We start from the raw sequence: 12649 nt of genomic DNA on the forward strand, positions 1-12649 counted from the left end.
AAGTCGAGGATAAATGAGGCCGCGGTGAGTATTGAAAAAGCTACTTCTAGGAGGCGATTTCACGAAAAGCGTACTTCCGCAGTCGGCGACTATGTTCGTCCACGGAGGGTCTGCCTCTAGTCTGAACATCGACAATGTTCCGCGAGCAGCGTATACGTAAAAACGCATACACATGGATCTAACCAGCATTAAAGAGACCCCCGCCATGTGGTGCAGCTATTTCAGTGCTGGCTATCTATCTAGCAGCTTGCCACCACGAGTACGAGTATTTCTCGGACTTTGCCTCGAAGATCTTTACTTAGCAAAGATTCCCGGTTCCAGCGTGTCGCTTCCAACCAGTCTGATGGCGAGCAAGTCGAAACTCGTTGGTGTTTTTAAACACCGATTAAAAGTTCATTTCTCCACTTTGACCGCTCATATACTTTTCTCATAATTGCGAATATCTTGCAAGAAAATGGAAATTGGATAAATAGGACGTTTTTTTATCGAAGTAGGATTTGGATTACGCTCGCGTGTGAGCAAGTAAGTACAGCTTAGAAGTATTCGAACACTTTAGCCGTTTCGTAGATTAACGAGAAAGTAATAACTAAAATCAATACTTATCATCTCTTTTTAGAATTAAGAAATAGTTAATTTCAGTTATTTGCTTGCTTTGTATCGAAATTCAATATGTGATCCATAAATGTGTCTATTTGTCTGTGGTACTTATTAACACTTTTTAAATATAATTTCATTATTATTTTAGATGAAACTTCCTTATCCGATCCGTATCTTAGAGAGTGAAAGTAATGAACCATTGCGAAATGTTTTTTTGAAAATTTCATCGACTGTTTCATAACTGTTGAATTTTATAAATGGCTGTATTTCAACGCGTATCTATTAGTTTTCCAATAATCAATTTTATCGTTTTGTAAGAACGAAATAATACAGAATGAAATCGTTATTTATCGACATATAATTTTTATTCGCGATTCTGTTATTAAATTTCATCCTATCAAAAGTAAGCAAGTATGCGGATACTTTTGAACGGCAGTGTGCCTATGTACTTTGTTAGACGATTGAAGTATCTCAGAGTCGTTTTAATGTCGAACCATGTATTTGATATTTTGTACGTACTATTCTGAACATACTGCTCTGAATGTCAAATTTTAACGAGGGTTAATTTCCATATAACGCGTCTGTCTTATAGGGTTACCTGTGTTAGTAGAATATTTGGGTCAAGCTAAGCAATTTGCCTCATAATTAATCAAATTTGATCATGTACTATTTTTGTGCACTTTACGTTTAAGAATATTTGAGATTATTTGACTCTTCGCGTCGTTAGTGGTGTGATAAACAGTAAAATATGTATATCGTGTACATTGACAGCTCTACGATCATAGTTTCTTACGAGGATATAACTTGTATTCGTCCAAAAGCTAAGAAGTGTAAATAACCAATGTAAATATTCTCAACGCTATAATTATCATAATTCAGCGTGCTGCAGCGCGTGTATATTACTTTATTTCTGAAGTTACTTTGTTATTTATTTTATTACCTTCTATGCATACCTCCTTGTTACAGGAAACCTGTTATATACCTTACGTATAAATCTTTTCTTTGTTATATAAATCTGTTTAAGCAAAATGGAGAAATACGAAATGTTAGAAATCGTAGGAGAAGGCAGCTACGGTGTAGTGATGAAATGCAGACATCGTGAAAGTGGGCAGTTCGTCGCCATTAAGAGATTTTTGGAAACCGAGGAGGACCATCAAGTGCGAGAAATGGCATTTCGTGAAATCAGAATGTTGAAAGTATGTTGATATCGATCGACGTCCAAGTCTAAGATTGTACGTATGAACTGTATATACGCACAACTTTTAAAATAATATCTTTGGATTCTACTTATCAAACACTATCATAAATCATACCTTATTATTAGTCTTGTGAGTTTGGAAATTGGACTTGGTTGCATTGGTTACAATATATACATATAAATTATGTATATAGCATACAAAAAAATGATAAGTTCGACGTGTATTAAAAAGAAATTCTCACTGCGATTAATAGGAATTTGAGACTGATCAACAGTCGACATCGAATTAAATTTCTTTCCGTTAGAGTCAGTAAGGACGAGAATGAGAATGGCGCATGTATTTGCAGCAATTGTGTCACGATAATCTAGTAAATATGATCGAAGTGTTCCGCCAAAGGAAACGATTATATCTCGTCTTCGAGTATTTGGATCACACCTTGTTGGATGAGCTGGAACGTATTGGAAACGGTCTAGGCTGGGAAGTGTCCAGGCGATATGTTTATCAAATCCTTCGCGGTTTGAGCTTCTGTCATAGCAGAAATGTAAGTGGACGAGAAAGATTGTACAGCGTGCAAAAGGTTCGCCTGTTGCTATCGCTTAGTTTCGATTTAGTTAAGATATTTTTGTAGCACGTGGAATATATATATCTAATGATCTTTTTTTAGCTTTATCTTATTCCGTATAAATGCCCTAATACACACTTATCACTTAGGTGGTAATTCAACTAAATCGAAATTAAAGGATTTTTAGTTCGAACACTGATCCTTGCTAGGTAATGCATCGTGATATCAAGCCTGAAAATATTCTCGTATCTCCGAACGGAGTGATCAAACTCTGTGATTTCGGGTTTGCACGTTTCACAAATGGTGTCAACGAGTCCTGCACAGATTACGTAGCAACAAGGTGGTATCGAGCACCGGAGCTTCTTGTTGGTGATGCACGATATGGCAAAGCGGTCGATGTTTGGGCGGTAGGTTGTGTTTACGCGGAGTTGGTTACGGGAGATGCTCTCTTTCCTGGCGAAAGCGACGTAGATCAGCTCTATCGAATAACCAAAGTCTTGGGTAAGTTTTTACCGTCGATGATAACTTTCATAGATATCCGTTCGTATTACCAGTTGACGAAGTAATTACAATGAAATTTTTAGGAAAACTGTGTACGAAGCATCAAACGATAATCAGTCCTGGCAGATCTAGTCAAATGTTGCGACACGCAAGTGCGGACGAGCTGGTAGGACCAACTCATTCGAGTGTCGTTTCGATTCGTAAATTATTTCCCACTTGGAATTCAATGACGGTCGACTTCTTATCTCAATGTCTTCGCATGGATCCCGAAACAAGAGCCACGTCTGTAGCGCTCTTGCAACACCCGCTCTTCACGCAAAGTAACTTCGTCGACGAATTCCTCGAACAACTGAGAAATATTATCGCTGATGAAGCTGCTATGAATCCTCTGACGACTAAGAAATTAGAGAAAAGAAGGTCGACTATGTTTAATCTGACATCGAGAAATATTTTGCATAGGTATAGTTTATTACATGTATTTTATTTTTCTACTGTTATGTGAAATAATGAAATATTTGGCAAATTAGTTATTTGGAGAAAATTTATTCCTCAAATAAGATTCTGAAATTTATTTGCAAATTATCTTATTTTGAAACAAATTAGTTTGCCAGTTTATTTGGAGTAATTATTTGAACTTTTTACGCATTATTTTCGTCTCAAATGAAAAATGCCTGACCCTGGTATGCAGTTAATACTTCTCCGTTCTTTGAGTTAGGTTTTTTGAAACATTTTACTTTCAGAGCAAAAGTAACCTACATTCAACGAACTGACTAATTCGCTGATTAGGATATTTGTGAACACAAGATATTCGACGACTGATTTTTCTTAATTTTCCGAGTTTAATTTAGAAAAAATTAATTCCTCCATTTTTGTATGATTAAGCCACATTCAGCTAGCTGAATCATTGTTTTTACAAGCATCGAATATTTTATTTGATAACAATAAAAGGAAGAGCATTTTCCTTTTCCTCTTTTCCTTTCTTTTTATTCCCTTTTTTAGTTTTCCTTTTCCCCCTTACTTTCTCCCTTTTCTTTCCTTATATCTTTTCTTTTGCTCTATTTTAAAAGAATCTATTCTTTTTTCTTGTAGATGGCACATGGAAGTCGTTTCGCAAGATACAAAGTCGAACGATAGAACTGCAACTGAAACGATCGAAACGACACAATTACACCAAACGCCATTGCTATTGCACGTAGATCGCTTACAAAAAGTTCCTCACTTTGATCCTATTTCCGTCTTACCAAATGCAACCTACGTTCGTAAGCTAAATGGATTCGTCTCTACAAACGAGTACACCCATACTTTACCTTCTCCCGATTTCAAACAATTTTGTAGCTATACTAGTATCAACGATAAGGGGGAAAATAGTCGTCAAAGAAAAACAAGAAAAACTCGGTTTCATCATTTTATTAATAATAAAAAAGCATCTATTCGACGATTTACTTAATCATCTTATTAATTAACAATCACACGAAGTTGCGTGATAAGTTCGTTTGCCTTTAAGAAAAATCTCAGAAAATACGAGTATAAAGTATTTTTTATTTTTCCTACGAATTCCCAAGAATTAGTCACGCTTCGCAAACGAAATTAATTCCCACAAGTAACTGTCATTTTCCACAAAACGAGATTCGCCTACCACAGAATGATTCCACAGATCTACAAAAAATGGTCACGACGAACAAAATTCTTTACCATGACATTTGTTTCTCACAAAACCCACATAAAGTCCACAAAAATTGAAGATCAATATGTCACGCAATTAATAATATTAGTCGAAATTAATTCATATTAATCAATTCGGATTAGGAATTACGAAAATCATATTAGTAGAACTTTCAGACTTTTGTAACTTATACATTATAAAAAGATTTTAATAAAAGTGCGATTAAAGTTAATCAAGTGTTTAATCATTTAACCGCTTGTCCAGCGATCCTAGAATGATTAATCTCATTCCTTTAACGATAAGCATGGCTATCCTTGTACAGTGTTTCCCTTTCTCTCTTTCTCTAATACCGCCCGTATTGTTCATCTCTGTCGCACAGTACTGGCTTTCCGCTGAACACAAGATATAAATTTGCCTTTGTTGCACAACATAGCACATTTTGTCTACGGGCGAGTCATATACTGCCATTTACCATGTAGGGAAGAAACGGAAACTTCAAGTGTTTTTGTATAGATGGCAGCACATCCGTAGGCAGGAAAAGCAATTGTGTGCGACAAGGACAGACATATGAGCGATGTTAGAAAGAGAGGGCTATACTGTGTGACAAGAACAGACGTATGAACTATATAGAACAAGGAGGGATAGAGAAATTATCTGTCTTTCGTTAGCTTTTTCAAACTTTTTCAAACTTCCGCTCAGCTTCCAAAAACATTTCTTCCGCTTAAAATTTCTTGCGGGAAAACTAAGACATAAGGGTCCCTCACTGCTATGATGTGTGAAACTGTAGAAAAGCTACCTACCCTCTGATTTCAATGATTTTTGGATATGTTGTGAAATGTATCGTTTTAGCCGACATTTTTCCACATATGTAAGTGCTGGACACGCTTAGTTTCTAAAATATTTGCGGAGAACTACCGTTACCATTACTGTAAATTCTGCCTGCAGTCTGTGTAAATTGTGAAAGCGCATATGTCAGTATTGATTACCGGCCACTTATCTTCTGTTTATAAACGAGGATCTGACGACCTTAAAGGTCCCGTGCACAACGTGCGTATCTAAGATTGTAAAAAATGCCTGTTATAACTCAATTAAACGTAATTATTATAAATATATTGGGTTTGAGTTTGCAGTTTCTCTCTCAATCCGTAATGTTTCCATAAAATAATATCAATTATTCATTCTCCTACTACTTTTATAATTAATTTGTTATAAATTTATGCAAGCATTGCCAGCTGCCTTGCGGCAGCCGGATTGAAAAGTCTAACATAAACCTAAGCCCAATATATTAATGCTATGCACTTTTAATTGAATTATAAGTTGTGACAAACGCTTCTTACAGCTTTGCATATGCAGATTATGTCCGAGATCTTTAAGCTCGCCTGACTCTCGTTTATAAGCAGAAAATAAGGGGCCAGCGGCCGGTAGCCAATATTGACGCATACCACAGATGCACAACTATAGTTAAAATTAACTGTGAAGTGAAATTAAGTGATGAGTCCACCACTTATATGTATAGGAAAAAATTATTCAGAATATTGATTTCTATAATACATACAAAATCAATATCGGAGGATAGTTAGCTGTTCTACAGTTTCACTGTTGGAAGAAAAACTGGAAGACTGCGATTTTTCCTTTCTGAGAAAAGCGCCACTTTTGACCCCACCATAGTGTGAGTGACATCACAGCGGGTGACATGACACATAATATTAATGTGCAATTACCAAAAGTATCAAAGATCTTTAACCTAAGTTAAGATATATCTATAGTCTCGTGTGAAGATTTGAATATTGAGAACCAATATCAACGAAACTGAATACCTGCGATAAGGATGGAAGAATTTTTATACATATAAATTTCACGTGTAAAATAAAAGTACAGTGTAATTCAAGTATCAAAGGTAACCCATACGTTGGAAATTCACTCCCTTCCTTACCTACGCATGATAAAAGTGAGCGTCGCTTCCATCTAGATTCCCATATTCCCATCAATTGAACAAATTTTCATTAGCAAAAGAAACTAATTAAAAGGATCCATTTGCCAACTTTTGTGATTGCGTCCACACAATTAGGCTTTCAGTTTTCTTTTTTACGTTTCTTTCAACCTACGAAATGCCTGTATAGAGATTTACGAATTCTACTCAATAGATCGATGCATTAGCTGGAGTAATATTAAATTTCTCGCAAACTATGTTCGAAACTTGGATCAGAATTTGTGCATGGACATATTTAAAAGTATGAACTTTGAAATATGCACGTAGAATGCAAATCAATAGCACGAAAGATTAGAAAATTCATTATACAAACCTACTAGCTAGATCGGAGTGTTCACTCGAGTAATATTTGACTTTTACGTGAACAATTACTTCGATCGATCGTTTAAAAGGATTAACTAATTAAATTTATAGCAAGCAGCATCGCGATTATTCTATTTATTTATCGAAAAATTGAATTCCGCAGATCCTTTGTACCATATACAGAATTAATCAGACAAGAGATTTATTATATTAATGATGCATGATCTTTATCACTGAATAAAGCGTAAATAAATATTATCGAGTGTTTTCAAATGAAAAAGTAATTGTCGAATCATTGATTCTACAATTAAAGTCTTAATACATGAAATCTTTAACGCTATCTGTTCAGATAATTGTGTCTGTCTTTCTCAGATTGATCTTATCTGACTTTCTATTACTTCTGGTAACAGTTTCATATTTCCAAACATTTTTCCAATCTAGAAGCCTTGTTAAATGCAGCGAACAATATATTTCGTATCACGTAAATGAATCTTGATTGGTTTGCGTAGATACGATGCGATATATAAAAGAGAAGTGACGAGTAGTTTCAATCGAAAGCAGTCATCATGCGTATCTTCTTTATAATTGCGACAATTTTTGTCGCGGCTGTCCTAGCCGTCGGCGAAGAAGTTCTTCCTCCCTTGAATGGGTACGTTTTACTTTTATACGTATATGTATATATGTATTTTTTCTTTTCTACTTTTATTCGATGATTATTAACGATAATACGTTATTTATGTAATTTATCGTTCATGCAAAGATGTAAGAACGCGAGGAAGTTTTATCGTTTAAGTGCTCTTAAAATTTCGTAGGCTTCAAACGGACGATTTATGAAACAATTGATTTCGATGTGCATTCTCGATCAAACTTTCTTGTTAAGACAACATCTTTCTTTACTTAGAATCTTGGTAGAAAGAGCTCAAGTATACTCAAGTATAAGAGAAACAGACTACTTCGAGAGAAAAGATTCGGATATCTGAATTTCTAATTTAATCTCGAATAATAAAGAGTATTTCGACTACTCGGATATCTCGTTTTCGCTAAAAAGTTATAAATCAAATGTAAGCACTATACCTTTAAAAAATTAATAGGATGCAGGCGCTCTCTATTTCCTACGAGACAGCCGAACAACTCTCGTTGCTGAAAAATTACGTGGACACACCTGGATTCGATTTTCTAAGAAGTAGTCATGACCTCGTGGACGTTTTTGTGACGGCGGACAAAATCGAAGAGTTCAAAAATCTCCTTAAGCAACATCGTATGAATTATACGGTTCTGATCGACGATGTTCAACGACTGGTCATGCAAGAATACATTGCGCAAGGAATGGAGCGTAAATTAATGGCACTAACCAAGAACTATGCTTCCGGGAATTTATCTTTTACTTACTACCCTAACTATAAAGAAGTACGTAAGCTCAAAAAATCCACAAAGTTACAGATTATAAATATAATTAGATCATAGTTGAAAAAGAAATCTTTGCTAATCGAGGTTTAGGAGCTATCAAAATTTGATCTTATTTTTTAATGGAATACATATTATTGAAATTATTTGGAAGAAGGGACGGGCCATGCAACGATAATAAAATAATAATTGTTTAAACTATTCACAGGTAAACGAATATCTAAACTATCTAACGAACACTTACGGCGATGTAGCCTCCTTAATTACCGTAGGTAATTCTTACGAAGGGCGATCGATGAAAGTTTTAAAGTTGTCGACGGGTGGGCAGAATAAACCGGCTATTTTCATTGATGGCGGAATTCATGCTAGGGAATGGATCGCTCCAGCAACAGTTCTTTACATGGTAGATCTACTATTGACAAGTCACAAAAATCTTTTGACGAATGTCGATTGGTACGTTCTACCAGTTTTGAATCCGGATGGCTACGAATTTACGCACAGCAAATCCTCGGTAAGGACATTTCATTGATAACAAGAATTATCCATCCTATCAAACCATTCGAAGAACTTTTAACCGGCACATATTTTACAAAATGTACTTTAGAACCGATTGTGGAGAAAAACAAGATCAAACACGGGATTGACCTGCAAGGGTGTCGATGGGAACCGAAATTACGACATGGAATGGATGGGTAAGTTTCCATTTTTTATTTACAATACAATGTATCTAAGGCAGACGTCTTACGAAACCTTGTGCTCGATGAAGAAACAAATTATTAATAATTAGATTTAATTATTAGCAATTAATCGTCGTGTCGATCGATTAAAAATCTGTCTAAATGTTTGCACGTTCCTCTTTTATCAAATGATAATTCCAATAAACGAGGCTAATTAATATTTCAATGATAGTGATATTGTAGCACGTGTAAGCGACCAGACTATAGATAGCGTATTATCAATATCGATTCAAACATCGTCCGATTGATCGAGAAAAAAGTCCCAATAAAAAAATTATAATATTTACTGCAAAAGAGAAACGGAGAAATATTTGCTAGAAGAACTTTCTATACCTGTGCAAATTCAATCGAGATTCATACGGCCACGATTTTAATATTAAGTTGTCCGAAAAGTGTCTTTCTTTTAGAGACACGTCTTTTACAACGATGTATCTTTGCACAAACATGAAACCTAATCTGTCGAACGTTGTGATCTTTATTTTGATAGAACAAAATGGATCATACGTAATTCGATAAAATAATATAAAACAGAAAATGTTGTGCATCCATTATTTTCTTATAAAATGAAAGAAACTTTTCGGACGACCTAATAAATACGATTCGTTATGCAAACATGTTTGCAATAGGATCAGAATGTTTTATCGCAATATTTCGAAACGGTAATAGATACTATATCGCAAATTAATTAGCGACATCTTGTTTGGATGACGGTATAAACAATTTCTAGTTGGCAAATAACTTCACAAGAATGGGGCCATGCAATTGTTAGCTAATACGTTTCTCTCTTTATCTTTCTCATATATGTATATGCCTCCTACTACGAGAAATGTACTGTGTCACGGTTAACTCAACTATTGCTCTCTAACTTTTCTTTCGAGTGCAATTATCTGTCGTTCTCCAGACAAGTTACGATCGGGCGTGATAAAAACTTGCTCGTTATTTCTCTACCTCTTTTCGTTTGATAAGCTGACTTTTGACGGAGTGTATGAGCTGTTCGGTGACGTAATTCGGACGTCGATCGTGGATTTCGTTGCGCTCTCCTCTTCATTCACGCTCTATCGAAATATTCGATATTCGGAATATCAATCTTATGTAACATTTAGGAAAAGAAGCGGTTTAATGGCTACAAATGTTTTCATCAATTTGAGATGCTGATTCAGTCTCGGAATTTTGACTCTAACGATTATTCGAATTTATACTGATCGGGGAAGCGAATTTTAATTGCATCGAGGAAATACTTGTATCAAGAGTTGGGATAAATTAGAAATTCTTTGCTTCTTGACTTATCACTTATACGGGGAAGTATAAGAAAAAGTATGGAAATTGTATTTAATTTATCCAACGGCATACGTTCAAACGAAATGCGACGTGTGTAAAATTTATTCATTTACACCATTTCTATGATTTAGGTACACCTTGATATTCCACATTAACTTTACCGAAAACATTTCTGCCTGTTAATTGAAATAATTCGCAGCATCGAGATTATTTCGAGAGTCATTTCCAGCTTTAATTTTTCTCATTTGCTAAATTCCTATCAAATAAAAATAACACGAGATAAAGGTGATAGCGGAGCAGCAAGTCTCTAAATTCAGATACCTCTAATTTGTCCTACTATTTGAAAGTTGCTTGTTACGAAAAATTCGTGGCACCATTTTCTCGTATTAAAGATCTCGCGAGGAAATTCGACATGTGTTCATTAGATTACCTTCAACCCGCTGATCTCTTGGAAGATTGTTCATTTTTCACTTGATGCAATTTTAGTTTCCCTTATTATACAAAGTGAAGCACATTCCTTTCAAAAATAATATTTTTTAATTATTAGAGAGACGATAGCTACACAAGGAGAATTATCCTTCGTATTTTGTTATTTTTATTAATTAAAATATAATTATTTGTTTGTAGCAACTGGTGCATCCAACAACCCATGCAGCGATACTTACGCCGGGCCTAGACCATTCTCCGAGCCGGAAAATCAACACTTGAGGGATTTTATTTTGGCACGAAAAGGACAGATCAAGGCCTACCTTACGTTCCATTCCTATGGCCAGGTAACTGATCAAATTTTAATTAAATAGGATCAAGGAATACTGATTTAATTTTTTGAACATTTCAAACAAATTGAAAAGCGGCATATTTTCATTTCGCTTGCTGGTCACGTATTCGTATACCGTAAACTTTTACTAATCGAAAAATTACTTTTATCATATAAATACAGCGGAATAGTTACACATTCGAAATTTTATGGATATGTAAATGTGATTTAGAATACTTAAAAATTTAATAGAATCGGCGCGTTATTTTCTATTAGTAGGCGAATTATCAAACCAACGCTGTACGTAATAAAATGTTGGAAATATAACTTTTGCAGTACATCTTATATCCTTGGGGCTGGACGTCTAAGGTACCTTCTAACGAACCAGAACTGGTTAGTAAATTTTTCTAATAGGTATTAATCGCATCTACAAAGTTCTAGATGTTTTGTTATGAAGAATATCTTTATTTTGATTTTTCCAGCGTAAGCTTGCTATCCAGTGTGCAACAGCTATCGCCAAATCTCGTAAAACTCAATACACTTATGGAACTTCTGCCAATCATCTGTGTAAGCAAGTCTTTCGAACTGATCTTACTTGCAAGATAAAAATCGAAATCTATAATCTTCCATAAAATTTTTGTTACAAGTAGCGCGTCAAGTCAAGTAGCTACTATCTACTCTTCTTATCTGTATTATCGTTGCTTATACAATTTATTTATTTTATACTTTTCTTTCAAAATTATTAGATCCAGCTGCTGGAGGCAGCGATGATTGGGCTATGGGCAAAGCAGGTATCAGCTTGTCATACACTTACGAATTACCCGGTGGAAATTATGGATTCCTGTTGCCAGCATCAGAAATCAAACCTGTTGGTATCGAGACATTCGAGGCTATCAAAGTGATTCATCAATATGTCACGAAGAAATACGTTTCGCATTAGCAAACGCGTAATACCGTAGATCATCACGCTTGTTGTATACAATACAAAGTGTTCTTTACTCTGTTGCATCAACTCTCTATAGGGAGAACAACTGAGAACCTCGAAATAAATTAAACCAAATAAATTAAATCAAATTGCTTTTGTATTGTTCGTCCTTGTTTTGTCAATTGTTTCGAACCATTTTAATACATTGGTAAATAAGTTGATTAAATAAATCAAGTAAATAAATAAATTAGTTAAATGTATTAATGAAGTAAATAAATCAAATGAATTAAAATAGTTGATTTGACTTAATCACGGTGCATGAGAGATCAATTTTTTCTAAAATTTTCTTTAAAAAACTAGTAGTTTTCAGAGATCATCTAAACAAGGAAAGTACAGAGCGTACCCAGCGTTTTCATAATAATTAATCATTAAGGTCTCCTTGTAGTTTCTCGTTGACACAAAAACACGACTGATCTCTGATTGCGTTAAAAGTCCATGAGAAAGGACGGCCGAGACGAAAGGGGACGCGGCATGTTTACGTTTACGTTTAAAGATGAAAAGTACACCGGCGAAAACAGGCATGCATTCACGTGACTGCCTTTTCATTCGTGAAACGAAATAGCTATTGTTCGCTGTGGTATACAACCCTTTTCTACGACGACCACTTTTAGTTTTTCCTGCGTTTTTAGGTGGCTATTGCGCGAAAGCGAGAGTACCCGGGGAAACGGAAATG

The 12649-nt window shown here is 35.1% G+C and overlaps 2 protein-coding genes across 11 annotated transcripts; both read left to right on the forward strand.

Annotated features, from left to right (window-relative positions):
* Nucleotides 1-145: 145 nt before the first annotated feature.
* Nucleotides 146-4754, forward strand: LOC117209991 (cyclin-dependent kinase-like 4). Of its 10 annotated transcripts, none has more exons than XM_033452496.1 (7): nt 146-522; nt 746-1440; nt 1564-1793; nt 2143-2337; nt 2568-2859; nt 2943-3318; nt 3949-4754. In XM_033452496.1, the coding sequence occupies exons 3-7, from the start codon at nt 1626-1628 to the stop codon at nt 4304-4306; spliced, it is 1389 nt and encodes a 462-aa protein (XP_033308387.1). In that variant the 5' UTR covers nt 146-522; nt 746-1440; nt 1564-1625; the 3' UTR covers nt 4307-4754. The 10 variants fall into 10 exon arrangements, with proteins under 10 accessions (XP_033308387.1, XP_033308386.1, XP_033308384.1 ...); XM_033452495.1 differs by having other exon boundaries at nt 746-1427; XM_033452493.1 differs by having other exon boundaries at nt 1190-1793.
* A 2580-nt stretch (nt 4755-7334) lies between these two features.
* On the forward strand, nt 7335-12202 carry LOC117209984 (carboxypeptidase B-like). The gene is made up of 8 exons (XM_033452480.1): nt 7335-7464; nt 7907-8222; nt 8428-8730; nt 8824-8911; nt 10862-11007; nt 11328-11384; nt 11474-11558; nt 11738-12202. The coding sequence occupies exons 1-8, from the start codon at nt 7382-7384 to the stop codon at nt 11929-11931; spliced, it is 1272 nt and encodes a 423-aa protein (XP_033308371.1). The 5' UTR covers nt 7335-7381; the 3' UTR covers nt 11932-12202.
* Nucleotides 12203-12649: the final 447 nt, after the last annotated feature.

This window comes from Bombus bifarius, unplaced genomic scaffold (assembly GCF_011952205.1).
Source record: "Bombus bifarius isolate JDL3187 unplaced genomic scaffold, Bbif_JDL3187 scf7180000008197, whole genome shotgun sequence".
Lineage (NCBI taxonomy): Eukaryota > Metazoa > Arthropoda > Insecta > Hymenoptera > Apidae > Bombus > Bombus bifarius.

Excerpts from the sequence above, each read along its gene's own strand:
- LOC117209984 (XM_033452480.1), top strand. The coding sequence starts at position 7,382 with ATGCGTATCTTCTTTATAATTGCGACAATTTTTGTCGCGGCTGTCCTA. Across the intron at positions 8,731-8,823 it reads TTACGCACAGCAAATCCTCG|AACCGATTGTGGAGAAAAAC; the intron begins GTAAGGACATTT and ends AATGTACTTTAG. Across the intron at positions 11,559-11,737 it reads AACTTCTGCCAATCATCTGT|ATCCAGCTGCTGGAGGCAGC; the intron begins GTAAGCAAGTCT and ends CAAAATTATTAG.
- LOC117209991 (XM_033452496.1), top strand. The coding sequence starts at position 1,626 with ATGGAGAAATACGAAATGTTAGAAATCGTAGGAGAAGGCAGCTACGGT. Across the intron at positions 1,794-2,142 it reads GTGAAATCAGAATGTTGAAA|CAATTGTGTCACGATAATCT; the intron begins GTATGTTGATAT and ends ATGTATTTGCAG. Across the intron at positions 2,860-2,942 it reads TCGAATAACCAAAGTCTTGG|GAAAACTGTGTACGAAGCAT; the intron begins GTAAGTTTTTAC and ends TGAAATTTTTAG.